The sequence below is a fragment of the Jaculus jaculus genome, chromosome 9 (assembly GCF_020740685.1).
Source record: "Jaculus jaculus isolate mJacJac1 chromosome 9, mJacJac1.mat.Y.cur, whole genome shotgun sequence".
In the NCBI taxonomy this organism is placed as follows: Eukaryota; Metazoa; Chordata; class Mammalia; order Rodentia; family Dipodidae; genus Jaculus; species Jaculus jaculus.
This window is the reverse complement of record NC_059110.1, coordinates 100,646,340-100,672,301: the sequence shown is the minus strand read 5'-3', so window position 1 is coordinate 100,672,301 and position 25,962 is coordinate 100,646,340. Positions and strand designations below refer to the sequence as shown.

General features: G+C 49.6%; 1 protein-coding gene across 2 annotated transcripts; it reads right to left on the bottom strand.

Annotated features, from left to right (window-relative positions):
• Nucleotides 1-400: 400 nt before the first annotated feature.
• Nucleotides 401-25,322, bottom strand: Trim25 (tripartite motif containing 25). 2 transcript variants are annotated; one of them, XM_045158756.1, is made up of 9 exons: nt 24,729-25,322; nt 17,465-17,560; nt 12,338-12,571; nt 8,967-9,138; nt 6,136-6,207; nt 2,206-2,229; nt 1,780-1,872; nt 1,599-1,703; nt 401-1,122 (listed from the first exon to the last, which is right to left on the bottom strand). In XM_045158756.1, the coding sequence occupies exons 1-9, from the start codon at nt 25,320-25,322 to the stop codon at nt 593-595; spliced, it is 1,920 nt and encodes a 639-aa protein (XP_045014691.1). In that variant the 3' UTR covers nt 401-592. The 2 variants fall into 2 exon arrangements, with proteins under 2 accessions (XP_045014691.1, XP_045014692.1); XM_045158757.1 differs by having other exon boundaries at nt 1,599-1,658.
• Nucleotides 25,323-25,962: the final 640 nt, after the last annotated feature.

Sequence of the window (25,962 nt, the reverse complement as noted above, 5' to 3'; positions counted from 1 at the left end):
CACTGTAGTAAGAGCAAAGCCATCTCGCTTCCAGGCCAGGGTCCCACTGGCCCCCAGCCTAGGCTTGGAGCAGCAAGACCTTCAGCAAGGCTCTATGGTTACAGACAGTGTCTCCTCTGCTGACATAACTCTTGAAACACTTGGAGGAGAGAGAGATTCCTGTCCCCATTGGATTTGGTCTATTTTTTGACCTTCGCCTAATCACAAAATCAACAAAGGCTGATTCAGATTGTAGTTTAAATATAACCGCAAAAGGCTCCTGGGAGAGTTATAGTGAAACTCAGAGGAGGAATGAAGCTCATGCAAGGATGAATGGAGCCACAGACAAGGGCCTATATTCAGTCCCCAGCACCAAAAAAAAAAGAAAGAAAGAAAGAGAGAGAGAAAGAAAGAGAGAGAGAGAAAGAAAAATCAGTAGGAGGAGGTTGCTCCGCCCTGACCAGCACCAGGAGGCTGGCTTCCCCGTCCACAAGGTAATCATCCCACTCCCTCCCATTCTTCCAGCTGCTGGGGACTTGGAGAAGGTCTCCAAGGAAGGCCCCTCCCACCTGCAGCATTTGCGACAGTCCACGTGGGCTGCCGACCGGCCTGTCTACTTGGGGGAGCAGATGGAGAGCACGGTCCCCACAGAGAACACCCAGAAGGCGGGGTACAGAGCCTCAGTAAAGTCCACCCGGAACTTATACAGCACGTGGACCCTGTCCGAGACGGCAAAGAAAATGAGGAAGCCATGGTCACAGTTGAGAAGCACGCCAACCCGCGTGGCCTTGGTGGTGGGCAGGGTTTTCTCCACGTTGTTGTGCCAGGCAGAAATCTTGCTATTGAACCACTCCACGCACCACGAGGTGCTGTTGCGGCCCAGCCGGCTCTCGGGGCCCTGCCGCTCCATGCTGCCGTAGCAGACGCCCACCCCGCAGAAGTTGTTCTTCTGCAGCCCCACCTCCCAGTACTGGATGCCCTTCTTGTAGCAGTGCAGGCCCAGGACCTGAGAGCAGTAGGTGAACCTCTGGGGGTGCGGCCGGTAGTGCTGGGGGACGTCGGCCACAGACGCTGTGCTGTAGTTGTCCGTCAGAGCCACCTTGTTGTGGGCAGTGTTGTAGTCCAGGGTGACCTTAACAAAATCTGAGAGAACATCCCCACAGGGATGTTTAGACGAGGGCCCTGAAGTGCTTGCCCTGATCTATCTATTGGTTTTAACCGTTCAGCCAGTCACACACAGAAACATTCTTCCACCTATCTAGCACCCAATTATTCATTCGTTCACTCACTCACACACACACACACACACGCATCTATCCACCTACCCGCCTATTCATCTATCCATCCACTCACCCATCCACCGACCCCCACACCCAAGCATCCACCTTCCTGTCCATCTACCTACCCACCTCCTTATTCATGCATGCGCTCGATCCACCCATCCCCCCAATCTCACTACCCACTCATCTGTACATCCAACTTACCCACTCACCTACGCACCCACGCATGCAGCCATCTACCTATCGTGCCCCCTCCCACTCAGGCATGCATTCATTCTACCCACCCGCATTTCTCCACCCGCCCACCTCCTCTCCCATTCACGTAGCCAAGCTACTCACATTCCAGGAGCTCAGGTCTAGACTTGGCTAAGAAGTTTTCCAGCACCTTGGCTTTGAGAGCTGCAGAAGTAGAGTTTGGCTGTGAGGTGGTGGGTTTGGCTGAAGCTGGGAGAGGAAACGGACTTTGTTCAGGACAAAGTCACAGTGGATACTCCCCTGGCCCTTGCCCACAACAACTCACCATCCAGGCCTGGTGGTTTCATATCTGCTGACTGTCCAGGGGCGCCAAAGGTGGGAAGCTTGGATGAGGTAGGGCTGGAGGTAGGGCCAGCAGCTGCGGATGGCGGAGAAGAAGCAAGATTGGCAATATGACACAGGAATGGGTGGCCTCTGACCCCTTCTAAGCTGGCCATCAACAGCCATTTCCACAAACACTCTCTTGACCAGTCAGGGGGCACACAGGTGAATCCAGATAAGACATTATATATCACCTTAGGTGTCTTACTCATTCAGCCCACCCCCAACTCTGGTGCCTGCCCTTACAGAATATAGTTCTGGACTGGACCCATCGCAGAGCCCTCCTAAGACAGGTCAGCTGTTCCTGCTGCCTTTAGCTCTAGGATATGACAAGTCACAAGAACAAATGAATGTGCAAATGTCAACTTACTGGTTTTCTTTGGCTTCTTTTCTTCTGAAAAAGAAAAGTTTCAGAGTTAAAATAGTTTTAAGCACAACACTTTCTTTTTATTTATCTGTTTGTAAGCAGAGAGAAAGAATGAGAATGGGTTCAGGGCTGGAGAGATGGTTTAGCAGTTAAGCGCTTGCCTGTGAAGCCTAAGGACCCCGGTTCAAGGCTCAATTCTCCAGGACCCACGTTAGCCAGATGCACAAGGGGGCGCACGCATCTGGAGTTCGTTTGCAGTGGCTGGAGGCCCTGGCGCGCCCATTCTCTCTGTCTACCTGCCTATTTCTGTATCTCTCTCTCTCTCTCTCTCTCTCTCAAGTAAATAAATAAAAATAAAATATAAAAAAAAAAAAAAGAATGAGAATGGGTTCAACAGAGCCTCTTGCCACTACAAAAGACCTCCAGAGGCATGTGCCACTTTGCGTATCTGCCTTTCTACGGGTACCAGGGAATTAAGCCTGAGCCAGCTGAGCCATCTACCAGGCCCAAAGCACAACACTTAAAATAAAAAAAAAAAATAGCATCCATTTGCATAAATTTGACTGATAATAAAGGATATCTTAACTTGAAAAATAACAGGACAGCAGGCAGTATAAGTTAAGTTTTTAGTGATAGGAACCGGCATCTGTGGTTATAAAGGGCAGGAGTAAATAATATGGAGCATGAAAGAATATTCTAGCATAATAGAGAATGCTTAGGATGAGTTGAGTAATGGTAACATTAGAATCATTTATAAAAATGTATTTAACTGTATATTTTTCACTGAAAGTGGATTATATCTCCACAAAAGAAAAAAAAAAAAAAGCAACCAAAAAAATGTGAAGAAGAAAGCCCGGCGTGGTGGTGCACGCCTTTAATCCCAGCACTCAGGAGGCAGACATAGGAGGATCACTGTGAGTTTGAGGCCACTCTGGGACAAAAGAAAATCCGGCGTGTGCCCATGGGAACTGTGCTTGCTGGACTACGACAGTTACTATGGACATTCAGCAGCCATGGTACCATGTTACTATATTCTATGGATTCTATATTCCATGAATATAGTAACATCTCAGGCTGGAGAGATTGCTCAGTGTTTAAAGTGCTTGCCTGCAGGATCTAACAACCCAGCATTCAATTCCCCAGTACCTACGTAAAACCAGACGCACAGGTGGCACATGCATCTAGAGTTCATTTGTAGTGGCTGGAGGCCCCGTGTGCCCATTTTCCCTGTCTCTCTCCTTCTCTGTCTCTCTCTGCTTGCAAATAAATAAAAATATAGTTTAAAAAAAAAAAAAAGAATATAGATCTCAGGATGTAAGGGCAATCTGCGACATTTGTCACCCCACTGATCTCCAGGGTGGATTCGGATGATCTGGTGGCTAGGTGGGTGTCCCTCTCTCCCCCACCACTCCATGTGTGTCCCTCCCAAAACTGCACTCCAGGAAGAAGAGGACGACCTTCCCCAAGTAGAGGCGAGCTGGTCTTCAGTCAAGGGTATCCAAGTAGCTGGGCTGCCCTGCTGGGACCTCCACACAAGCTCTCAAGATGCATGAGGAATACAGATCTCAGAGCCCATCCTAGGCTGATGGTGTCAGAGAAGCCCAGCGAGTGACACCAGAGCATAGTCAAGTGGCCTAGAAAGTCCCCAGCTCCGGGCTGGAGAGATAGCTTAGCGGTTAAGGAGTTTGCCTGCGGAGCCAAAGGACCCATGTAAGCCAGATGCACAAGGTGGCATGCCTCTGGAATTCGCTTGCAGTGGCTCGAGAGCCTGGTGCACCCATTCTTTCTCTATCGCTCCCCGCCCTCAAATCATAATAATAACAAAAAGTCCCACCTCCTTCTGTGTCACCTAGCCCATGGTGGGGATGAAAAGACCAGACCTGCCAGGGATTTTACAGGAAGTCCTGCTTCTCCTTCCCCAGCAGACTGCCCCCAGCCCAACATGGCCCTCCGGTCCTTCTTCCTGTCAGTTCATAACCACATTCCTCGCAGGAGTTCACTCTTGGCCCCATTCCTCACCTCAGTCCTTTCCACCCACTCCCTGAGGCTGGCACCTAAGGCACAGTGTCTCCATGGTCACCACACTTAGGTCTTTCTCCTCACTGTGACCCGTCTGCCATCTCTGAGGGAGAACCCCCCCTCACCCCGCTTCTGTGGACTATATTGTTAACTGAGGCTCTGGGAGTTCAGCCAGAAAACTTGCAGATGGCCAAAGAAGTTTCTGGTTGGCTACTCCTTCTCTCAGCTTGCCCTGCTCCTTCCTCGACACAAAGATTTTTTGGACACTACTGAGAAACTTTCAAGTAGACAATCAATCAGCCCATGACACCTTCAATTAAAGGTACACTCAGCCTCCAAATATATACCCCCAAACTCAGCCCTTTAGATGAGTTCCCATTTCAGGGCTCCCATCCATTTTGATGGGTACTTTTGTGCTTGTAATAAAGTAGCTGTTTCTGCCCTTACTGGAATTCTGATTCCTGGACAAGAAAACCTGCTTCATTCCTCTCACTAACCTTGAGAGTTGTCTCGTGGCCCAGGAACTACTTAGTAATTCTTTACCTTTTCCTGGGAAAGAACTCATTCCAGCAGAGCTCACCAGGAGTTCCCCACATTTCACCATCACCTTCTTTCAACACTCTCCTCATGACTTTCCACTGAACCCACTCTTCCCAACCAGTCCGTCTTCTACTTTTATGTCTTTTTCTCCCCGCCCCCCGCCCCTGTGTATGTGACCCATTGAGTTGAATTGAGGTTGCCTGCCTGGCCATAGGTGGGGGGGTTACTGACCAGAGTTTGTGGATTCTACCAGTGGCTACTCCAGGGCAGAAAATGTCTCCCCTGGCCCAGCTACGACTCCTCAGAGAGGGATGGGGCCTCATACTCTCCTTCCTCATCCCTGACAAAATCTTATTCTGTTTTTCTTTCCTTCTTTCTTTTCTCTCTCTCTTTCCAGGCTTACCTGGAAATAACTACGTAGTCTCAGGGTGGCCTCGAACTCACGGCAATCCTCCGACCTCTGCCTCCTGAGTGCTGGGATTAAAGGAATGAGCCATCCCGCCTAGCTCAAAATCTTATTCTCTTTTTGAGGTAAGATTTCACTCTAGCCCAGGCTGACCTGGAATTTACTCTACAGCTCAGGCTGGCTTTAAACTCACAACAATCCTCCTACCTTCGCACATGCTAGGATGGAAGGCATGAGTCACCGTGTTTGGCTTTATTTTTTTCATAAATAACCCAATATATTGTACATGTGTGTAATCACATTTTCACTGGAGGGAGTAACTGGGAAAATATTTTCTAAAATAGCGTAGTCAATGCTGGGAAGATGGCTTAGTGGTTAAAGGCACTTGCTTGGAAAACCTGCCAGCCTGGGTTTGTTTCCCCAATATCCACATAAAGGCAGATGCAAAAGTGGCACATCTGTCTGGCATCTGTTTGTAGCAGTAAGTCCTGGCATATACATGCATGCACACACATACACACACAAATAACTGATAAAATATTTAAACAGAGAAATAAAATGGTATAATGGGAGGGGCAAAGAAGGCAGTAGCGGGAAAAGGAGAGCATATTATAGTCCCCCGGGTGGAGACATGTGGTCTTGCCTCACCGGGACCACTGCCCATCTCCTGCAGGACTCTGCCAAAGGACCTGGGCTCGGGGAGAGCAAATATTTCACACGGCATTAGGTGCTCTTGCCACTACAGACAGCCTGCGTTACCAATGTGGGTACCGACATCCTCCTTTCAAAGGAGCTTTTGCAATAGTCTTGGCCTCCCACCATGTAGAGCCTGCAGCCAAGCTCTTCTCCCCATGATGCCCTGGGAGGGGCTATGCCCATCTGTTGGCAACAGCAGCCCCCGTGAGTCTCAGCTAAAGCACCTCCTAGCCACAGCCACACCAATGCCAGGAAGAAGTAGAGCTACTTACGTGGGATTTTCTTCGTGGGGCGTGAGGACTTGTACGTGGAGTCTGTGCCGTGGTCTCCAGCGTCACCTGTGCCTGGGAACAAAGGTCGCACTGCATGGGTATATTCCCCACCAACCCCAGGAGCCAGCTTTGCCATGCTGGTGGGCACAGCACTGAGGCAGTCAGCGGTTCCACTGACCTCCCCATCCAGTCCTTTGCAAGAGACAGAGATAAAATGCTGGAGGGCCGGGCATGGGGGCGCACGCCTTTAATCCCAGCACTCAGGAGGCAGAGGTAGGAGGATCACCGTGAGTTCGAGGCTACCCTGAGACTACATAGTGAATTCCAGGTCAGCCTGGACCAGAGTGAGAAGATACCTTAGGAAAAAAAAAAAAAATGCTGAGGGTTGGAGAGATGGCTTAGTGGATAAGCGCTTGCCTGTGAAGCCTAAGGACCCCAGTTCGAGGCTCGACTCCCAGGACCCACGTTAGCCAAATGCACAAGGGGGCACACACGTCTGGAGTTCATTTGCAGTGGCTGGAGGCCCTGGTGCACCCATTCTCTCTCTTTCTTTCTGCCTCTTTCTCTCTCTGTCTGTCGCTCTCAAATAAATAAATAAAAATAACCAAAAAAAAAAAAAAATGCTGGAGGATCAATCCAGCTTGTTCTCTCTCTCAGCTTAGCCTAGAGCCAGCTAGTAGGAAGTCTTATCTCTACCAGCACCCGGTAGCATGACCTCTGAGACAGCTCTTAGCTCTGGTTTCTTGTCTTCTCCTTCTGTGCTGGGGGTGTGACCGGTGCTGCACGCATGCCTTAGCATGTATGTGGGAGGGTCAGAGGACAGTCTCTGGTGTCGGCCCTTGCCTTCCACATGGTTAGAGGCAGAGTGTCTCATGGTACACGGCAGCTGACCCATGAGCTTCCAATTGCCTCACATGTCACTGGAGATGCGGGCTGGGATGACAGGCATCGGGCTGCTCCTGCATCCGGCTTTTCATGGGTGCTAGGCACCTGAACGCGGTTGCTCGTGCCTGCATGCCAAGTGCTTTATCCACTGGCTCGTCTCCCCAGACATGCTTTGGTGGTTTCTGTTTGTCTGTTTTGTTTTATCTTGAGACAGGGTCACACATAACACTGGCTGGCCTCACACTTGCTCTCTCAAAGCCAGGCATGGTGGCACATGCCCTTTATCCCAGCACTCAGGAGGCTGTGGTAGGAGAACTGTTGTGAGTTTGAGGCCAGCCTGGGCTACATAGTGAATTCCAGGTCAGCCTGGGTTAGAGTGAGACCCTACCTCCAAAAACAAAAGCAAAAAAAAAAAAAAAAAAAAGTTTCAAAAAGGATTACGGATGCAGCTCAATGATACAACACTTGTGTCACAAAATAAAACGATGTGGGGCTGGAGAGATGGCTTAGCGGTTAAGCGCTTGCCTGTGAAGCCTAAGGACCCCGGTTCGAGGCTCGGTTCCCCAGGTCCCACGTTAGCCAGATGCACAAGGGGGCGCACACGTCTGGAGTTCGTTTGCAGAGGCTGGAAGCCCTGGCGCGCCCATTCTTTCTCTCTCCCTCTATCTGTCTTTCTCTCTGTCTCTGTCGCTCTCAAATAAATAAATAAAATATTTAAAAATAATAATAAAAAAAAATAAAACGATGTGCAAAAGGATCAGTCGGGAAAGATGGCAGGGCTCTAGTTTTCTGGGCAGTGGGAGGAGAGGGAAAAAGTGTGGCACTGAAAGACTAAATGCAGAGGTGTGAGAGCGATAGGGAGACCTGAGGCTGATAGATAGTGGAGGTCAGGGCCAAGGGTCTAGTCTGCAGTCTTGGAGCAAGGGAAAGTCCTGAAGGGGGTCACGAGGAAAAGAAGATGAGCTCTGAATCCTGAAAAGCTCCAGAGGAACCACTTAGAAAGCTGCTGTGCATGTTGTAAGTACAGGTGGTGAGGACACAGAGCCGCAGCTGGCGGCTATACTGGAACCAGTGGATGTCGTCTGAAGTTAAAGAAGTAAATTTCTGTTATAGTGGTGGTGGTTTTCTGAGGCAGGGTCTCACTCTAGCCAAGGCTGACCTGGAATTCATCCTCCCTCCCTTCCTTTCTCTCTCTCTTTCTTTTTTTTTTTGGAGAGAATGGACATGCCAGGGCCTCTAGCTACTACAAACAAACTCCAGACGCATTCACCACCTTGTGCATCCTGGGGAATTGAACCTGGGTCCTTAGACTTCACAGGCAAGTGCCTTAACAGTTAAGCCATCTCTCCAGTCCCCAAACCCTGTCTTTAAAAAACAAACAAACAAACAAACAGACAGACAAACAAGGGCTACGGGGCATGGTGGCACATGCCTTTGATCCGGTAGGAGGATTGTTGTGAGTTTGAGGCCAGCCTGAGACTACAAAGTGAAATCCAAGTCAGTCTGAGCTACAGTGACACCCTACCTCGAAAAACAAACAAACAAAAAAAGTGTTTGCCTAGAATGTGCAAAGCTGAGTGATCAGTCTCAGCACTGCAGGAAGCTTGGTGGCCGATGGGATGTGGAGGAAGGAAGGGTGTTACAGAGGGACTCCAGGATACTCTGACCCCCGACGCCAGCCATTGCCTCACCGCACACACTGACAACCCAGTCCAAGTGGGCCTCAAGAGGTCAGACAAGAGAATCCCAACCTGACATCAAGCCCCAGCATCTTTTAGAAAGGATGGCTGTGAAGCCAGGACAAAGCAGCGACTTTTCCAATGGAAGGTGACCGTCTCAGAACCCCTGAAACTCAAGCCCAAATGCTCTGGGTCACAGTCCTCCACCAAGGCACTGACAAGCCCCCAAGCTTGTTTCCTGGCTCTGGGGGGGGGCACTGTTGTTACCTGAGCCTGAAGGGTCCTCAGGTTTTTTCTCCAGCACCCGCTTGAGAGAGGTCTTCAGCTCGTTCTTGAGGTCCACAGCACCCTGGTAGACCCCCTTTATCAGTTCATGGTCCAGCTCCACCTTGGGGATGAAGACTGGCTTCGTCGAGGCCCCTTGCAGTTTTGCCGCTTTCTGGAACAAGCCGGGGGGCGGGGGGTGGGTTAAGAAAGCCAGAGTCTGGGCTCTGTCCTCCGCAGCCCCACAACATGCTTCCTGCATCCACACTGCTTCCCGCTGCAACCACAAGACTGAGGTCAGCAGCCAAGCGCCCCTTTTAGACCCTTAAAGAGCTAGTCGGAACTCAGAGGTCCCTCATCTTACAGAGTGGGAAACTGGGGTCTAGACATGACAAACGGCTGTTAATGAGTGGCATAGACACCACAGACATGTCATTTCTGGAGCTCCTCCCCCTTCTCTCAGGAGTCCTAGCTCTCCCCTCCCCCAAAGTGCCCCAACCCCAGGTCTGAAAATGGGCACGAACTCCTCAAGGCATGCAGAAGTCAGCCTGGTCACATTCTAGGGGACAGGGGCATCACCGCAGGCCCCAAATGATTAGACTAACTTGGGCCCTATGGAATGAGAGGTTCCAGATGAGGACTTTGAATCCTTTCTCAGAGAGCTCAGTAGCTCTGAGACACAAGAATGACCACCTAGAGAACCTCATGCCTAGGTACCAGTGGGTATTGTACACAAAAAGGTTTCATCACTTTTGTACTCAGCAGGGAGCCAGGGTCCTTGGTGGCTAGTGGCAGGTCACTGAACCAGAGGGCTCACTAGACAACCTGTGTGCCGGGCCCTGGACATGCAAGGTGAGAGTACTGGCAAGGGGTGGCTCACCCCATTCTCGATATCTCTCAAATAAATAGAATATATTTTTTAAAGAGGGGGCTGGAGAGATGGACTAGCAGTTAAGGTGTTTGCCTGCAAAGCCAAAGGACCGTGGTTCAATTCCCCAGGATCCATGTAAGCCAGATGCACAAGGTGGTGCAGGCATCTGGAGTTTGTTTGCAATGACTGGAGACCCTAGTCTTCTGCCCATTCTCTCTCTCTCTCTGTTTCTCTCTCTCAAATAAATAAGTAAAATATATTTTAAGAAAAAAAAAAAGAAGTAGCTTACAATCAAAAGGTGTATGAGAACAAGCACATGTGAGATGACATCATGTATGCCTTGGGGAGGCAGGGGGACACCCTGCAACACGGAAAGCGGTATGCCAAGGGGACCCAAAGAAGAGGGACTGTCTGGATATAGTCCTGGACAAGGACACAATGCACTGGGCAGAGGAGGTCAGTATGGTGTTCCCACCCGGTGCCCCACTGTTCCTGGGAAGGAAGAGAACCTCGTTATGGTCAGAATACAGGGCATAGCCCAGGGATGTGGGTAAGAAACGAGCCATTTTGGTGGCTACTAGGATGGCTCAGAAAGCACCATAGTGCTGAGAAGAAGTGACAGAGGAGCGTTCAGCTCTGAGACATCTCTATCATACACTCCAAGGCTCGGGGCCCATTGAGGAAGAGGTGGTGAAAAGAATGTAAGAGCCAAAGAAAGGGTAGGACTGCTTACAATGCACTTTTCCAGACACAAAATGGCCTGGATATCCATGGCCTCCCAGTGCCTTGCCCTACATACACAAGCCTTCATAAGAGGAAAAAAAGATGATGACATCACCATAAAAGAACTAATTGAGAGGGGAGAGGATATGATGAAGGGTGGATTTGTGAGGGGGAATTGGGGGAGGGGAGGGAAATATCATGGTTTATTGTCTATATTTATAGAAGCTGTCAATAAAAAAAAGTTTAAGAAAAAACAGACACACACAAAAAAAGAAAAAACAGACACGAGACATCTCATGGCAGAGGTCAAGTCTGGGAAGCAAGAACCTCCTGGGTCATGATGAGGGGCACGAGATCAGAAAAGGAGAGTGGACAGGGCTGGAGAGATGGCTCAGTGGTTAAAGTGCTTGCTTGCAAAACCTAATGGACTGAGTTTGATTGCCTGGTGCTCATGTAAAACCAGATGCCCAGAGTGGCACATGCATCTGGAGGTTACCCGCAGTGGCAGGAAGCCCTGCCACAGGCATGCTCACACTCTTTCTGTCTGCCTCTTCCTCTCTGTCTCTATCTCAAATAAATAAATAAATAAAATATTTAAAGACATTTCCAAAGGCCATGTGGAGGAAGGATGGGAGAAAAGGGTAAGAGGGTTGTATTCTAAAGTGACATACTAAGTTGGTCCCAAGATTTCCACCCACTTCTGTATACGCCCTCCATAACTCCTTAACCCCCAAGTACAGGCAGAATAGTGGGTGGGGAAAGGACACTACTCCATGATTAGCTTACAAGACACGAGGGAAGAAATACTGCAAGGATAAACATGACATGAAACCCCTTGACTCTAAATTAATCAAAGGATGATTATCCTGAGTGGGCCAGACTTAATCAGATTAAAACTCTCAAAAGAGCAGAGTATCGTGGCTTTTTTTTTTTTAATATTATTTATTTGTTTGAGAGCTACAGACACAGAGAGAAAGACACATAGAGGGAGAGAGAGAGAGAATGGGCACGCCAGGGCTTCCAGCCACTGTAAACGAACTCCAGACGCGTGTGCCCCCTTGTGCATCTGGCTAACGTGGGACCTGAGGAACCAAGCCTCGAACTGGGGTCCTTAGGCTTCACAGGCAAGCGCTTAACCGCTAAGCCATCTCTCCAGCCCGTATTGTGGCTTTTTTATCCCAGCACTTGGTAGGCAGAGGTAGGAGGATGATTATGAGCTGGTGGCCAGCCTGGGACAACAGAGAGAGTTCCAGGTCAGTCTAGGCTAGAGTGAGAACCTAAGTTGAAAAGAACACCCCTCTCCCCCCAAAAAAAAACTCTTAAAAGAGGGATGGCACCTTCCTAGAAAGAGAAATTCTCCAGCTGGCTTGACGAAGTAAGATGCCAAGTTGAGAAAAGGCTTAGATGACAGACAGCCAGCAAGAAAGTGGGGACGCTAGCCTAGAGCCACCGGAGCTAAACTCTGTCAATAAGCAGCTGAGAGCTTGGAAGACAAGCTGAGCTGCAGACGGGGTGCAGCGGAGCTGCAGACGGGGTGCAGCGGAGCCGGCTCGCAGACTGCAGCCCCGCCGGCCCGACCGTGAGCAGACTGACTACCCGGGAAAGCCATGCCGGGCTCCTGGGCCAGGATGACTGGGAAATAACCCACGGGTGTCCTCCTGAGCCTCCAAGTTCAGGAGAGCTGCTGTGCCACAACGCTACGCGCCGCTCGGGCAGGTAGCCAACGACCCGGAGGCGACCAGGGACACTGAGGCGGCAGAGGGACCCCACAGCGACCCACCTCCAGAAACTCAAACTCGTCCCCCATGGCCAGGCTGAGCTCCACCTCCGCCTTCAGGTTCTGCATCTCGTTCTTCTTCTTGAGCAGCACCTGGTAAATGGAGTCGAACTTACTGCTGACCCTCTTCTCCTCTTCCTTCAGCTTGCGTGTGGACATGGCTTCGGCCGCATCAATGAGAGCCTTCATTTCCATATATTCCTGTTTCAGCTGCTCCATCTTCCTGTTCGCCGACTCCTAAGAGGCCCAGGGGGAGGGAGATCGGTGAAAGTGCCAAAGCCACGCCCGGTGTGTTGGGAGAGGGCAGCTGTGCCCGCACCGCGAGGAACCACTTCGGACAGCAGTTTGGGAATACGTCGTCCGTTAAGACCCAACCACTCCTACCCTCGGAAAAGACTCTAGAAAATCTCCCAGCACACACACAAATGTTCACCAGTAAGTCTGGAAATAGATCTGGGTCAGAAGAGCACGTACGGGAAGCCTTGGGCTCAGTACTCAGCACCTCATAAAACCGGGTGTGGTGGCACACACCCCGTTACCCCAGCAGGCAGGTGGTGGGAGCAGTAGAATTAAGCAGTTCAAGGTCATCCTTGGCTACTTAAGGACATCTTGGGCTACATGAGACCCAGCTTCAAAAAAACAAAAAAAGGGCTGGAGAGATGGTTTAGCGGTTAAGCGCTTGCCTGTGAAGCCTAAGGACCCCGGTTCGAGGCTCGGTTCCCCAGGTCCCACGTTAGCCAGATGCACAAGGGGGCGCACGCGTCTGGAGTTCGTTTGCAGTGGCTGGAGGCCCTGGCACGCCCATTCTCTCTCTCTCCCTCTGTCTTTCTCTCTGTGTCTGTCACTCTCAAATAAATAAATAAATAAATAATAAATAATAAAAAAAAAAAAACAAAAAAAAAAAGTGGGGCTGGGGAGATGGTTCAGCGGTTAGAGACACTTGCCCATGAAAAGCTGGATGCAAAGTGGTGTATCCATCTGTGACCCCAGTGAAACTATTACAATGGAAGGCTCAGCCAGGAGAATCTGAAACTTGAGAGCCAGTTACCTTGATGCTGGTTTGCAGTTCATTTGCGGAGTCAAGAGAGCCTGTCTCAAAGAGGGCCGAGCCCAGCCCTCTGTCGTGTTACTGTCTGACCCAGGCTGGCCTGTAACTAACACTGATTCTCCCACCTCTGTCTCCTGAGTGCGAGGATTAAAGGCATGCATCACCGCACCCTGCCTATTTCTTTTTCTTTAAAAAAAAAAAAAAAAAAAAAAGAGATGATATTTTTTTTTCTTGGTTTTTCAAAGTAGGGTCCCACTCTAGCCCAGGCTGACCTGGCATTCATTATGTAGTCTCAGGGTGACCTTGAACTCAGAGTGATCCTCCTACCTCTGCCTCCTGAGTTCTGGGATTAAAGGCGTTCACCACCACACCCGGCTTAAGAGATGATTTTTATTTATTTATTTTTGGTTTATTTTATTTATTTATTTGAGAGCTACAGACAGAGAAAGAGGCAGATAGAGAGAGAGAGAGAGGGAGAATGGGCGTGCCAGGGCTTTCAGCCTCTGCAAACGAACTCCAGATGCGTGCGCCCCCTTGTGCATCTGGCTAACATGGGTCCTGGGGAATCGAGCCTCAAATGGGGGTCGTCCTTAGGCTTCACAGGCAAGCGCTTAACTGCCAAGCCATCTCTCCAGCCCAAGAGATGAATTTTTAAAATATTTTTATTTATGTATTTGAGAGCGAGAGACACATGCACCACTTTGTGCATCTGGCTTACATGGGTACTGGGGAATTGAACCTGGGTCCTTTGGCTTCGTGAGCAAGTGCCTTAACCACTAAGCCATCTCTCCAGCCCTCTCTATTCTTTAAAAAAAAATTATTTATTTAGTTGAGAGAGGGGAGAAGGGAGAGGTAGAAAGAGAGGAAGAGGCAGATAGAGAGAAAGAGAGAACGGGCACATCTCTCTAGCCCCTCTTTCTTTCTTTCTTTTTAATGTTTATTTACTTGGGAGGAAGGGAGACAGAAAGGAAAGGAGAGAGAGAAAATGGGCATGCCAGGGCCTCCAGTCACTGCAAACAAACTCCAGATACATGCGCCTCTTTGTACATCTGGCTTTACTGCCAGTTTCTCTTTACTAAGAGAATACCCCAAAGCTAAATGTAGGCATACAGCTGCTTAGACTGTATTTCCCAGATTCCCCTGCACCTAGGCTTAGCCAGGTGGACAAGTTCCTCCAGATGAGGCAATGCTGTTGCTTCAAAGGAAATTGCTTGTTGCCCTCTTCTTCCTCCCTGGTTCCCTTTCTTTAAAAAAATTTTTATTTATTTATTTTATTTATTTGAGAGAGAAAGAGGCAGAGAGAAAATGGGTGTGCCCGAACCTTCAGCCACTGCAAACGAACTCCAGATGTATGTGCCACCTTATATATCTGGCTTTATGTGGGTACTGGGGAATTAAACTTGGCTTTGCAGGCAGGTGCCTTAAATGCTGAGTCATCTCTCCAGCCCTTTTAAATTACTAATAACTTATGAGACGGGGGGGGGGGGGAGAGGGAGAGAGAGAATAGACACACCACAGCCTCTTGCTATTATAAACGAACTCCATTCACACATACCACTTTGTGTATCTGGCTTTATGGAGTTAAACCTCTGCCATCAGGCTCGCCAGAAAGCACCTTTAGCCACTGAGCCATCTCCCCAGGTCTCTTTTCTAATTTTTAAAAATTTACTTGAGATGCTGGGCATGGTGATGCACACCTTTAATCCTAGCACTTGGGAGGCAGAGGTAGGAAGATCACCATGAGTTTGAAGCCAGCCTAAGATGACATAGTGAATTCCAGGTCAGCCTGAGCCATGCAATGGCAAGAGGCTCTGGTGCCCCCATTCTTTTAATATTATTTATTTATTTATAGGAGAAAGAGGCAGATAGAGAGAGAGAGCTTGAGAGAATGGGCACACCAAGGCCTCCAGCCACTGCAGACTCCAGACAGATGCAAGCCACCCGATGCATCTGGTTTTACATGGGTACTGGGGAATTGAACCTTGGTCATTAGGCTCTGCAGGCAAGTATTTTAACCACTAAGCCATCTCCCCATTCTTTTTTATTTTATTTTATTTTATTCTATTCTATTCCATTCTATTCTATTTTGGTCTTCAAGGTAGGGTCTCACTCCAGCGCAGGCTGACCTGGAATTCACTATGTAGTCTCAGGGTAACCTTGAACTCACGGTGGTCCTCCTACCTCTACCTCCTAAGTGCTGGGATTAAAGATGTGTGCCATCATGACCAGATTCCACCCATTCTTTTTCATTCTTGTTACTCCTGTCTTTGTTTGCAAATAAATAAAAACATTTTAAAGGTAATTTAATATTATTTTTTTAAATGGCTGAAGCTGAACTTTTCCCTGGATCTTAATTCTCCTCTGGCTTGAGTCTGTCAGCTAGCCTCCTCCCCAGATCTTAATTCCTCCTACAATAAACCTTATAACTCATGTTTTTTTTTGTTTTCTTACTAAATAAACTTAGTAATTCATAACAGCCTTCTCAGAGTCCATTTTATCAATTCTTTGCTAAATAAAATAAAGACTCAATGGGCTGGAGAGATGGGTTAGCAGTTAAGTGCTTGCCTATGAAGCCTAAGGATCCCGGTTAGAGGCTCCATTCCCCAGGACCCATGTTAGTCAGATGCACAAGGGGCGCATGCATCTCGAGTTCGTTTATAGTGGCTGGAGGCTCTGGCACACCCATTCTCTCTTTCTCCCTATCTGCTTCTTTCTTTCTCTGTCTGTCACTCTCAAATAAATAAGAATAAGGACCCAAAAGTTGGGGTTCACAGACCTTGGGGGACCCCTCTTGAATCTAAAAGTTTTGTATCAGTAGGATCTTACTCTAACCTAGGCTGACCTGGAACTCTCTCTGTAGCCCAGGCTGGCCTCGAACTCACATCAATCCTCCTACTTCCACCTACAAAGTGCTGGGATTAAGAGCATGTGCCATCCCACTGTGCCCCAGGGTTTTTTGCTCTATTCCTGGAAACTGGTTGAATAATAGCCTGCTGAAAAAGATCCATCTGCATTCCAGAGCTTGTGAACATGTCTTCCCTTAGGTTCTGTGCAGACATACTTATATTAAAGGTCTGGAAATGAGATTTTGGTATTACCCAGGTGGACCCTGAGTCCAAGGCAGAAGGTCTTTGTTTGTTTTGTTTTTTTGAGGTAGGGTCTCGCTCTAGCCCAGGCTGACCTGGAATTCACTATGGAGTCTCAGGGTGGCCTCGAACTCACGGCGATCCTCCTACCTCTGCCTCCGGAGTGCTGGGATTAAAGGTATGTGCCACCACGCCTATCATGAAGGTCTTATTACAGGTGGAAGAGAAGGCACAGAGGGGAAGCGGCTATGCGGAGATGGGGGCCAAGACTACAGCAAAGCAGACACCAGGCAAAGAAGGCCTGAGAGGAAGCTGGGGAGACAGAAAGGGTTCTCCCCAAATACTTTAAGGGAGTGTGGTCCTATCCACACCATAAGTTTGGACTTCTAACATTCTGAGCTGTGAAAAAAGAAATCTGTCTGTAATCCAAAGTACATGGCAATCTGCCAGCCCTAGGAAATGAATAGACTCCCCTTTTATAAACAGAGACAGCAGTAGTCCATGTATATATTTTTGCCTCCTGTTTTCCCCCACTTTAGTTTTTGTTGTTCTTTTTTTTTTTTTTTTTTTTGCTTTTTTCCCCCTCACACACACCCCTGTCCCCACCACCAGATAGGGTCTCACTGTAGCCCAGGTTGACCTGGAATTTATTGCCCTTGAACTCGAGGCGATATTCCCTCTTGAGCCTCCTTCCCAAATGCTGGGATAACAGGTGTGCCCCGCTCACTATACTGGCTTAACCCTAATTTATAGTGATTCCTCTACAATTGGGCTGACACATAGCTTTCAGTTTAGATTTGTGAAGGATGTTCTTGGCACACTGGTTTTTGCTGGTTTGTTTTGTTTTCCTTCTTTCTTTTTGGCATGCCTCTCAAGGTTGGCATTTAGTTCTGACGCTGAGTGCACCCAGTCATACAGTCATATCCAGGTCAGAGCCATGTCTGCCCGACTCGGAAGCTGATAGAGGGTTGGGCTGGGAGGAGGGGTGCCGCTCACCCGCAAGCCTTGCTGCCTGGTTCTCACATCCTCCAGTGCTTTCGTCGCCCCGTTGATGTGACTGTACGTGACGGTCAGCTTATGCCTCAGCTTGTTCTGCAGAAGAAGCACAAGGGTGAGATCTTCCAGCCGCCCTGTCCCCAAACCACCAAGGGCCACTCTCTCCATCTTTCCCACTGGTACTTGACACTTTTTATTTGTTTGTTGGTCTCAAGATTTTTTTTTTCCCCCTCTAGCCCAGAGTAACCTAGAATTCACTATGTAGTCTCAGAGTGGCCTTGAACTCAGGGATTCTCCTACCTCTGCCTCCCAAGTGCTGTGATTAAAGGCATGCACCACCGCACCTGGCAACACGTTGTTTTAAATTTGTGTGTGTTTCTATATGTGTGTATATGGACACACTAAGGTCTCTTGCCACTGCAAACAAACACCAGATGCTTCTGTCTTTTTTTTTTTTTTTTTGCATCTGGCATTTGTAGGTGGCCAGGAAAGTGAACGTGGGGCCCACAGGCTTTGCAAGTAAGCATCTTCATTCTAGCCCAGGCTGACCTGGAATTCACTATATAGTCTCAGGGTGTCCTCGAACTCGTGGTGATTCCCTTACCTCTGCCTCCTGAGTGCTGGGATTAAAGGTGTGCACCACCATGTCTGGCTCCTAGTCCCTTTTGACATATGTTTATACAAAAAAAGTTAAGACTTGGAGCCAGAGGGACTAGGTTCAAAGTTCCCAGTCCCAGTTGTGCAAATGTCTCCTGCCTGTTTCCTCAGCCATGGGGAGAACAAACCGTGCCTGCCCGCAAGGCTGTCAGGAGGACAAGCTAGGACAAGGCGTGTGCTTCGTGCAGCACCTGGATCCTGCATCTCCGTAAGGTCACTCGCTAAGTGTCCGTTTCTATTCTGATGCATTGCTTCACTGCTACTCATTTTATAGCTGATGGAAGCCCAGCCAAGGAGGGACAAGGGGGTGGGCTCACACAGACACGTAACGAGCTGGGACAGCTGCTTCAGATGACAGATGAGGTCGCTCAGAAAACCTCCCACTGCGGGGCCTGGAGAGGTGGCTCGCCAACGACCAGATGCACAAAGTGGCACATGCATCTGGCGTTCACTTGCAGTGTCAAGAAGCCCGGGTATACCCATTCTCTCTCTCCCTTTCTTTCCCTCTCTTTCCCCTCTTTCTATGCTTGCAATTAAATGAACTAATTTTACAAAAAATTTAAGAACCTACCCTAAGGACAGCTACAAAAGCAGACAAAATATTGAAGAAAAAAAATCCTACTGCAAGATGCTAGAGAGCTAAGCAAACAGGAGAGGACCAGGAGAAAGGGGACTCAGAAAGAGAAGCTCCACACCTGGAACTGTTCTCCCCAAGGGCGCCTGGCACCCTAGAGGTGGCTCTGGCCAGTGGGGGAAGGCAGCTAGCTGAGCCTGGCCACCCCAGGCAGGGACTAGGAACTGCGAAGGACTGAGAATCAGGATGAGCTGGTGGCTACGGGGAGGGGAGACACCTGCAGAATTGGCTCAGTCCCTGTAGCTGAGTTAAGGCAGTTCAGAAGCAAAGGTAAATTACGTGCGAAGGATGAAATATCATTCTCATTGTTTCTGAGAGATCATATCAACATGTCAGTCAAGAAACAAGGGAAATCACCAGCACTACAGTAAGGGAAGTTTATGTGCTTACTGTATGTGTGTTAATGATTGACACATATTAACTTTTAAAAATATATTTAATTTAATTTATTTATTTGACAGAGAAAGAGGGAGAGAGAGAATGGGCACACCAGGGCCTCCAGCCACAGCAAATGAACTCCAGACGCGTGCACCCACTTGTGCATCTGGCTTACATGGGTCCTGGGAAATCGAACCTGGGTCCTTTGGTTTTGCAGGCAATCGCCTTAACTGCTAAGCCATCCTCCAGCCCCATATTAACTTTTTAAAAATTATTTTATTTATTAACTCATTTGAGAGAGAGAAAAAGAGGGAGAGGGAGAGAGAGAAAGAGAGAGAATGGGCATGCCAGCACCTATAGCCACTAAACTGACCTCCAGACACATATGCCACCTTGTGCATCTGGCTTTATGTGGGTGCTGGGGTGTTAAACCTGGGTCCTTAGGCCTTGCAGACAAATGGCTTAACTGCTGAGCTATCTCTCCAGCCCATTTTTTTTTTTTTTTTTTGTTTCAAGGTAGGGTCTCACTGTAACCCAGGCTAACCTGGAACTATCTCTATAGTCCCAGGCTGGCTTCAAACTCACAGTGATCCTCCTACCTCTGCCTCCCAAGTGCTAGGAGTAAACGTGTGCACCACTACACCAGACCACATAATAACTTTGTAAAGCTAAGAACAATGCCATGAGATAGGAATCACTCAACCTTTACAGGACATTGAAGCATAGAACATTAGGTGACCTGACCAAGATCACATTGCCATTAAACTAGTACATCTGAAGCTCTAGTATTAAACTTAACAGGCATGTGACCAAACTGAACATGCTGGAAATTTCTAGGAAACTAACAACAAAAAATCCAAAATAATAAAAGAAAAAAGAAAGAAAGAAAGAAAGAAAGGAAAAGAAAAAAACCCTGGCGTGGTGGCACATGCCTTTAATCCCAGCACTTGGGAGGCAGAGGTAGGAGGATCACTGTGAGTTCGAGGCCACCCTGAGAATAGAGAGTGAATTACAGGTCAGCCTGGGCTAGAATGAGACTCTATCTTGAAAAAACAAAACAAAACAAAAAATCCCTCTGGGAGTGGTGGTGCACCCCCTGAATCCCAGCCCTTGGGAGGCTGAGGTAGAAAGATCACCGTAAATTCAAGGCTAGTCAGACACTACAGAGTGAATTCCAGGTCAGCTTGGGGCTAGAGAGAGACCCTACCTCAAAAAGCCAAAACAAGAGCTGGAGAGATAACTCAGTGATTAAGGCACTTGCCTGCAAAGCCTAAGGACCTAAATTCATTTCTCCAGGACACCAGATGCACAAAGTGGCACATGAATCTGGAGTCTGTTCCCTACGGCTGGAGGCCCTGGTGTGCCCCTTCTCTCTCTCTTTGTCTCTTCTATCTCTTTGCTTGCAAATAAATAACTAAGTGAAAAATTTTTTTAAAAATTCAGGTGTGGTGGCACATGCCTTTAATCCCAGCACTCGGGAGGCTGAGGTAGTTGGCTGTGAGTTTGAGGCCACCCTAAGATGACATAGTGGATTCCAGGCCAGCCTGGACTAGAGTGAGATACTACCTCAAAAAAACAAAACAAGCAAAAAATTCCTTCTTCTAACCAGCTGGCTCAGCATACTGTGTTCCTCCCTTCCACTTTCCTACTTCTCCTGCTCCACAAGAGACCCATGGGGCTGAACCTGACCTCGAGTCTGGATTTCAACAATCCACTGACAGTCACATGTAAGGGCCACAAGCAGAGACCACAGTCACACCAACTCCGCCCACAGCCCAAGTCAGTGAGGAAGCACGACTGGAACTCTGTGATGTGGCCCTTCCACCAGGCCTGGAACAGCAGCTCAGACAAGCTGGGCCCAAAGGACAATCTGTGGATAGATCTAGCATTGGACACACAGGTGCTAACAGCTGTCTCCCTCCCAAGAGCCACTCTTAGCACTGCATCCTGAACCCGACACTGAAAAGCTCCACTGACTACAAATGAAACACAGACGACTATCCCCTCACTACGGACAGAGGTCCACTCAACAAACCCAAACTAAAAGAAACAGCCCAGGGATTTACATGGTGATGGCAATCTACTCATTAAAGGCAGAAAACTTTCTGAAGTTATGGGGATCAAGTCCCAGGCGAAAGACCTAGATCGTTCACACCAGCCCCACACCAGCAGTCAAGATAACCAAGGCGGGACCTTGTCACATCACAAGCAATAGCAGGGCAGGGAGATCTTGCTATCAGGATTCAAAACCCAGGCAGGGGCTCGACAGATGGCTTAGCGGTTACGGCACTTGCCTGCAAAGTCAAAGGACCCAGGTTCAAGTCCCCAGGACCCATGTAAGCCAGATGCATAAGGTGGCACATGCATGTGGAGTTTGTTTGCGGTGGCTGGAGACCCTGATACACCCATTCTCTCTCTCTCCCTCTCTCAAATAAATAAACAAATAAAAGTGAAATATATTAAAAAAAAAAAAAAAAGGACAGCCAGGTGTGGTAGCACACACCTTTATCCCCAGCACTCGGGAGGCAGAGGTAGGAGGACTGCCGTGAGTTCGAGGCCACCCTGAGACTACATAGTGAATTCCAGGTCAGCCTGAGCTAGAGCGAGACACTACTTAGGAAAAAAAAAAAAAAATGGAGGCTGGAGAGATGGCTCAATGGTTAAGGGGCTTGCCTGCAAAGAAAGCCTAAGGACCTGCATTTGATTCTCCAGCACCCACATAAAGTCAGATGCATACGGTGGTACATGTGCCTGCGGTGCATTTGCAGTGACTAGAGATCTGGCATGCCCGTTCCCTCTCTCATAAATACATAAATAAATCATTTTTAAAAACCACCCAGCACAGCTCGCTCACAGACCCCAGCTCAGGATGGAGAAGCAGGAAGGGAGCAGTGCCAGGGAGGTTTCTCCTGGTTTGCACCCCCACCCTTTTCTTTCTCTATGAAGAGAAGCTGCTAAAAGTGAGGCTGGAGAAATGGCTGTTCAGTCAAGGGGCTTGCCTGCAAAGCCTAAGGACCCAGGCTAGATTCCCTAGTGCCCACATGAGCCAGATACACATAGTGGCACACGCATCTGGAGTTTGTTTGTAGTGGCTGGAGGCCCTGGCATACCCATGCTCTTTTCCTCTGTGTCTTTCTCTCATAAATAAAATATTTTATTAATTTTCATTTTGTTATTTTTTCAAATTTTTATTAACAGCTTCCATGCTCATAAAAAAATATCCCATGGTAATACCCTCCCTCCCCCGATCATAAATAAAATATTTTTAAAAATATTTATTTGGAAGAGTGAGAGAGAGAGAGAGTGCGCTAGGGCCTCCAGCCACTTGCAAATGAACTCCAGACGTGCGCACCATCTTGTGCATCTGATTTACATGGGTACTAGGGAACTGAACCTAGGTCCTTAAGCTTCACAGGCAAGTGCCTCAACCACTAAGCCATTTCTCCAGCCCCTAAGATATTTCTTTTAAAAACCTTCTACAAGTGTCTTCTATAGGAGCCAGGCTGCCCCAGGGCTCAACAGCTGGCCTCTATGCCTAACCTGAGGCTCCATAGGGGGAGTCTTCCTGGGCCTGCCCCATCCACCCAGGACGCCCCTCCACCCGGGCCTGAGCAGGAGAAATGGTGGCCATGCATATGGAGCTTTTGTTTTTGCTTTTGCTTTTTGTTTTTTGAGATAGGGTCTCACTCTAACCCAGGCTGACATGGAATTCACTATGTAGTCTCAGGGTAGCCTCAAACTCACGGTGATCCACCTAACTCTGCCTCCCAAGTGCTGGACTCAGCTCTGAATTTTTAATAAAGACAAAATGTCTGCAAAAAAATAAAAAGTATTTTCTTCGTAGCTGGGGAGATGGCTCAGGGTGACCTCAAACTCACAGCAATCCTCCTACCTCTGCCTCCCAAGTGCTGGGATTAAAGACGTGTGCCACCACCTGGTTTGCATATAGAGCTTTTTAATGGAGTGTTCTTCATTATTGTTGATCTGACAATTTTATAAAAGTATGTGATTTTATCACATTTTCGTCCTCCTCCCACTCCTTCTTCCCCACTCCCCAGTCTCTGTTCTACTATTTTTTTTTTTCAAGGCAGGTCTCACTCTAGCCCAGGCTGACTGGGAACTCTTTCTGTACTTCAGGCCAGCCTCCAATTCACAGGGATCCTCCTACCTTAGCCTCCCAAGAGCTAGGATTAAAGGCATGTGCCATCATGCCTGGCTTCCATTCTACTTTTGATGTCTTATTTTTTGGTGACCACTGAATTTAATTAAGATTACTTACATGACCATGGGTGGGAGGTTATTCACTGCAGAATGGGCAACTTAGCTGGGCATGGTAGCACTCAGGAGGCAGAAGTAGGGGGATCACCATGAGTTCAAGGCCACCCTGAGACTACACAGTGAATTCCAGGTCAGCCTGGAGACTCTACCTCGAAAACCAAAAAAAAAAAAAAAAGCGGCAAGTTACCACTAACTAGCTGTACCCCAAATCCCCCTCCAACCATTAACTGCCAATATAGTTCCTCAAAGAAAGTGGGGGATTTCTGTGGGTTTTTTTGGAAACAGAGACTCACTCTGTAGCCCAGGCTGACTTTATAACTTGCAGCAAGCCTACTGCCTCAGCCTCCCAAGTGCGGGGATTACAGGCAGGAGCTGCGTCACCACGCATCAACTGCTCTTCGCTACACCCTAAGCCCTACACCACCACAACGCCCATTTTACCATTTCCCATGGGGAAGCTGGCAGCCCCGTCAGGATGTAACCCTAGATCCTGGCACCCACTGTGATGGGAGCCTTTGTAAGCAAGCAGGCCTCCTGATACTGGATACACGGCTCTCTCGGAGCCTTCCCACCAGCCTTGGAGGTAGGGAGGGAATGCTATTAATTCCCCTTGGCGGCAAAGAAAGTTCGCCTAGAGATGCAGTGATTCACTCCAAGCCCCACAGCTCTAGGCGGCAAAGCAGAAGCCCGCGCTGCAAAGGCTGGGCGGGCTTTTTCCTGGAACAGGTGGGGTACTAAGTGTCTACACATGTTTGAGTTGTACCGTAGAGGTCAACGCAGAGGACAGGCTTTGACGCTCAGCTACTGAACCTCTGGGGGAAAAGTCCTAGGAAACGGGCTAAGTCCGGGCATGGTGGCGCACAACGCACTAGGGAGGTGGAGGTAGGAAGATCGCTGTGAGTCTGAGGCCAGCCCGAGACTGCCTAGTGAATGCCAGTTCAGCCTGGGCTAGAGCAAGGCCTTGCCTTGAAAAACAAAAACAAACAAGAAAAAGCCCACTATGGGTCAAGAGCACGGATTTGGGACAAGCAACCTTACCTGTTCCTTCGGTTGTTCCCTCTGTAAAATGGGTGCAGGGGGATTGGGAGGAAGTGGGCAATGGATGTGGGGGCGGCCGTATCATGTCCTTATTCCTTTCTGCTGTCATTGAGGATGCCCACCCGCTATCCATGTGGCCTACAGTCCAGATGGCCACGCAAAGAGGTGGATGTCGGCCCCAGCAAAGCCTGGGGACGCGGTACTAAGTGCAAAGATAACCAGAGTGCTCCCCCCACTCCCCACTCCCCGTCCCCTTAATTCGCACCAGCCATGCCCTACCTCCAGCTCGGCGCTGGCCTGGCCCAGGGGTACGGGGGCGCAGGCCTTGTGCTCCACCAGGCATATATGGCAGATGCACTCGCCATGTTCGAGGCAAAAGAACTCCCGGAGGCGGCTGTGCAGGGGACATTTGCGCCGCAGCAGATCTCGCACGGGCGACTGCAGGGGGTGGTCCTGGAAAGCGGGGCTGTCGAAGTGCGGCCGCAGATGCTCCTGGCAGAAGGAAGCCATGCACACGAGGCAGGTCTTCACGGCGGCCTCCTTCAGGCAGTGGTCGCAGGCCACCTGGCTGGCTGGACTGGGAGCCCCGGAGCGGGTAGGAGGTGTCCACTCGTCGGTGGGCACCCGAGCCTGCTCGGCCTGTTGGAACTGTCCCACCACGGCGCACAGCACCGTGTTCTTTTGCAGCGTGGGGCGCGTGGCGAACGAGTCGCGACACTGGGGGCACCGGTACGGTGGGCCCTGGACGGTCCACGTCTCATCCAGGCACGACCCGCAGAAGTTGTGACCGCACGGGGTGGTGACCGGCTCCTTGAAGAGTTCCAGGCAGATGGAGCAGGACAGCTCCTCGGCCAGCGGGCACAGCTCGGCCATCGCGCTGCTTGGGACCTCCCCACACACACCGCCACCTTCCCCCACCACCGCCCCGGACCCGGGACGCGCAGGAATCGGCGACGGCGACGAGCGAGCGCGCGCCGAGGCGAACCCGAGGCTTCGGAGGAATCGAAAGTGTACAGGGAGGGGCGGCGCCCTGGGGGCCTTCAGGAAGTCACGTGGGGACCCACGGGGGGGGCGGGGCGGGGCGGGAGGGGTCACCCGGGTTCCCTCCCAGAATCCGAGGTCACCGGTGCGATCCGTGGCTCGCTGGCTGGCGCTGGGAGATGAGGACCCGCGGGGCTTGCGCAGCCCCCGACGTGGAGCCAAGGGCCCGGCTGGGCGCTTTAGAGCTGGGGTTGTCCGAGCCATCTCCCGACCTTCAGGGGCCAGGGACACCCTGCAGAGGTACTGTTCCCCGGGGTTAGCGAATCCCGGGACCTGGCGGAGTCGGGGCAGACGTCTGCTCGGAACTTGGCGCGCTTGGAGTAAATCCCATTTAGAGAATTCATTCGCCACCCGAGGTGTCCTCACCACCCCCTACCCCCACCCAGCGATCAAAGCTAGTCTTACAATCAGGTCAGACTTTTAAAAACAGAGCAGGTGTGGGAGCTGGAGAGATGACTTAGCAGTGAAGGCG